The 3,391-nt window shown below is 29.7% G+C and overlaps 1 protein-coding gene across 7 annotated transcripts in view; it reads left to right on the plus strand.

The window, feature by feature from the left end:
- LOC107446550 (cyclin-K) overlaps positions 1-3,391 on the plus strand; it is a 75,831-nt gene that overhangs the window by 64,088 nt on the left and 8,352 nt on the right. Inside the window, exon 10 of one of the 7 annotated variants that reach the window (XM_043053413.2) lies at positions 583-1,144. The exons of the other annotated variants lie outside the window; for them this stretch is intronic. Within the exon in view, the coding sequence (XP_042909347.1) occupies positions 583-589 (7 nt within the window). The 3' untranslated portion in view covers positions 590-1,144. Of the gene's footprint in view, positions 1-582; positions 1,145-3,391 lie in introns of those variants that run through there. 7 annotated transcript variants of the gene reach the window in all.

Below are 3,391 nucleotides of genomic sequence, written 5' to 3' on the forward strand. Positions count from 1 at the left end.
AATTTTTTTTATCTTATCCTATGTAAGCATTTCTAGAATGTACGCAGAGGGTATTGTTTACTAAAACTTCGTTTAAAAAAAAATTTTCTGTCAATAATTTGTTTGTCCCATGAAAATCTGTCATTTTCCTGGCTACTTTTATTTAGTGATTTATAACCAAAATAGATAGCTCCAGAAATCAATATCTTATGTTAATAGATTGATTAGATACCCTCCTATCTGAACATGTCTTGTTGCATGAATAAAGAACCAATTTTCTGGCTCAAAATCTATTTCAAAAATTTTTTCAAGGTGAGTAGGTTTTTATGCTGTCGTTTTCCTGGCTTTTTGAAATCATTAATAACAAAAACTACATAGATTTATCTGAGTTATTTTAAGAAATACTGTTGTTTTCTGCAGAATTGTCATGTTTCGTGAGAATCACCCATATATATAATAGGTATCTCTTTAATCATTTTGAGGGACTCACTGACTTCGAAAAAGGTCGGGTCTAACTCTCGCGGATAAATAACTGTTGTGTTTCTTACTGTACTGCATTAAATTATCGACTGCTTTCTAATAACTATTTTCTTTCTTTTGTAGCATGTAAGACAGAAAAGTCTGAGCCAGGGAATTCGCTTCATTCCTCAGGAATCACCTCTCTATGGTGTTAGCGTGAACTGAAATGTGTAACTTTGGGTCTACTGAAAAATGTCCAAACCTGTGATCTACTAGAGTTGTTCAAAACGTTGACGAAAGAACCAGCAGAAATGCTCAAGTATGGATGCATGAGGATTGTGAAGCTTAAACTGTTTTAAAGCCTATCTGATTGAAGAAATTAATATATTTTTTTAAAAAAGAATTGATATCTTCCTCATTAATATATTCCTTCTAGTCATAGAAGTTTATGGCAGAAGTGGGTTATTTTTCATGAAGTAGGGCGCGACCTCTCAGTTTTTAAAACATATTATTTGAGTATAATTGTGTTTGTAATACAATATGCAGGATATATTTTGCAATGACCGTCTTGGATATATATTTTAGTATCCTTGTCAAAAACTAGGTCTGAGAAGTACACTGTAAAAGCTGCCTGGTATATTTTAGTTTTTTTTTTTTTTTTTTTTTTTTTTTTTTTTAAAANTTTTTTTTTTTTTTTTTTTTTTTTTTTTTTTTGTCTGTTAAAAAGAGTTTGGTAAACTTTTGTTTTTACAGTAAAAGCTTGGTATAATGGTTGACCGAAAATGAAATCTTACTTCTGACTTTTATCAAGCCACTGGGTAGAAGCCAGGTTTTATCGGTAAAAAGTAGGATTTTCCAAAGTGGCTTGGTTACTCTTTTACTGCAACTATTTGGTAAAAAGGTCGAAATGGAATCATAACAAAGCATACCTTGAACTTTTACCAAGTCACTTTGGTAAAAACTAGGTTTTACCTACAAAACCCAAGATTTACGTTTTACAATAACATGCACATTAGGGGTCGAGAATTTGNGGGATGCTATCGAAATCTAACGAATCACCAGTGAGAAAGGCGGAGTGAAAATACCCAAAGTCATTTTGCATTTTTCGATGAAACTTCGAGGTGTTTCTAATGATCGCCCTTTAACTGTTCTTTCTCCCGTTTATCAAGCAGTTCCTATTGTGTTCAGCTCCCCTCTCTCGCCCCTAATAAGTGCATTTCTTTCCTCATTTTTAATAAGGAGTCTAAAAATTTACATTAAAGATGGTCATTACGAGAAAACATCTACAGTTTTTTTTCTTTAATGTTGTAGTTATATAAAAAATTAACATAAAAAATAGAAATTAAGGACCGAATTTATTTTTCTATGTTGCAATTAGGTGAAAGCAAAGAACTGTACAACTATATAAACTCTAGAGTGAACATTCTATCCTCTCATTTCGATCATTAGGATGCATTTTTCTCTTTCTGGTTTAGTTTCACCCATGGCTCCTATATTAGTTGAAAATGAGGTAATTGCAATGTTTATTTTATACTTCTTTCTTCTTTGTATCAAATTTAAAGATGTATAATGTGCATTTAATCTTTCAAATCTTCTCAGCTTGCTATTTGGAAAAATTCTTCGACTTTGATTTGGGGTACCTGATCGCCATGACTATTAAACAATCGTAGCTGGCGCCTAATATTAAAAAATATGAGAGCAAAAAACTATTACGTTATTTTCATAACAAAACATGCTGGCTCCTAGAAAATTTTCACTATTCTAGGAGCCTATAGTAGTCCCTTGATTTTAATGCAAATATTTAGTTTTATTGGATAAAAAATTAAATAATTGCTCCCCTTTTAAAGTTTTGAAGGGAATTAGCCTATCCTTAAATATTAGTTTATTTTAAATGCTTAACCATATGCTTATGTTTTGCTTATGTTAATGCTTATGTTTTATTTGCTTGTAATAAAATCAAAATTGATCATTTTTAGTCATCATTGCTTGATCAAAGCTGAAAGATTAGCTTTTTGTCTTTGTTTTTCAGCCACTGTTCAAAATTGCTAGGTGTACCTACCTATATTTCAATTTTGAAATCATTGCGCTTGTCTATGTCAAAGAATTAGAGATTAATTGCCGTGTGTTCTCTTTTAATGCAACATCAATCTTTCTCAACAAATTTAGCTGTTTTTGCTATAATCTTTGGAATGTTTAGGGTATAATGCAACTACTATATCCATTTTAATCTAGATCTTAATAACTACTATTATAGGCTAAAAATTTGCATATAATTACGTACTGAAATATCTAAAAAAAAATTTTGAATTTTTCTTTTTAAAACTTGTTTCTTGAAATAGTTTTGAAATTTATCCTTCTCTCTATATATAAATTGATTGCAAATAGATTATGTTTGCTCATAATCGTGATTTGTTAATATTTTGTAAACAAATAAGTAGTGTGTACTGAAAATATTTTATATCATTGTTTTTAATACGAGTTAAGTTTAATAGCATTTTAAGAATTACAATTTATTTTCAAATACAAGAAAGTACAATTTATTTTAATAACTTTCGTTTGTTGTATCTTAAACGACGTTAAGATTTGTTTCTAATTGCATTTTAAGCGTTGTTTGTGAACAGATACTGATTTTAAAGTTTTTTTTCTCCAAGTGTTATTTTTAGGTTTCTATCTCTAAAAAGTTTTCTACTCAGAAAAGTTTCAGTTTTCATACTCTAGTATTTATTTGCATAATGAAGTTATAAATATATTTTTTGCATTGATGTTTGCTTTCATCGTCGAATTTTTAAAATGACGCGCAAGATAAAATTCCGAAAATAAATTAACGAATTTTCGTTGCAAGTTTGTATCGATCTATAATAATAATAACAGTGGTATACATTTATTCATAATAATTGTAGTTATTGTCAATTTATTGTTAATACAGTACATGCCCCCCCCCCCTAAAGGCCTG

This window comes from Parasteatoda tepidariorum, chromosome 9, assembly GCF_043381705.1.
Source record: "Parasteatoda tepidariorum isolate YZ-2023 chromosome 9, CAS_Ptep_4.0, whole genome shotgun sequence".
In the NCBI taxonomy this organism is placed as follows: Eukaryota; Metazoa; Arthropoda; class Arachnida; order Araneae; family Theridiidae; genus Parasteatoda; species Parasteatoda tepidariorum.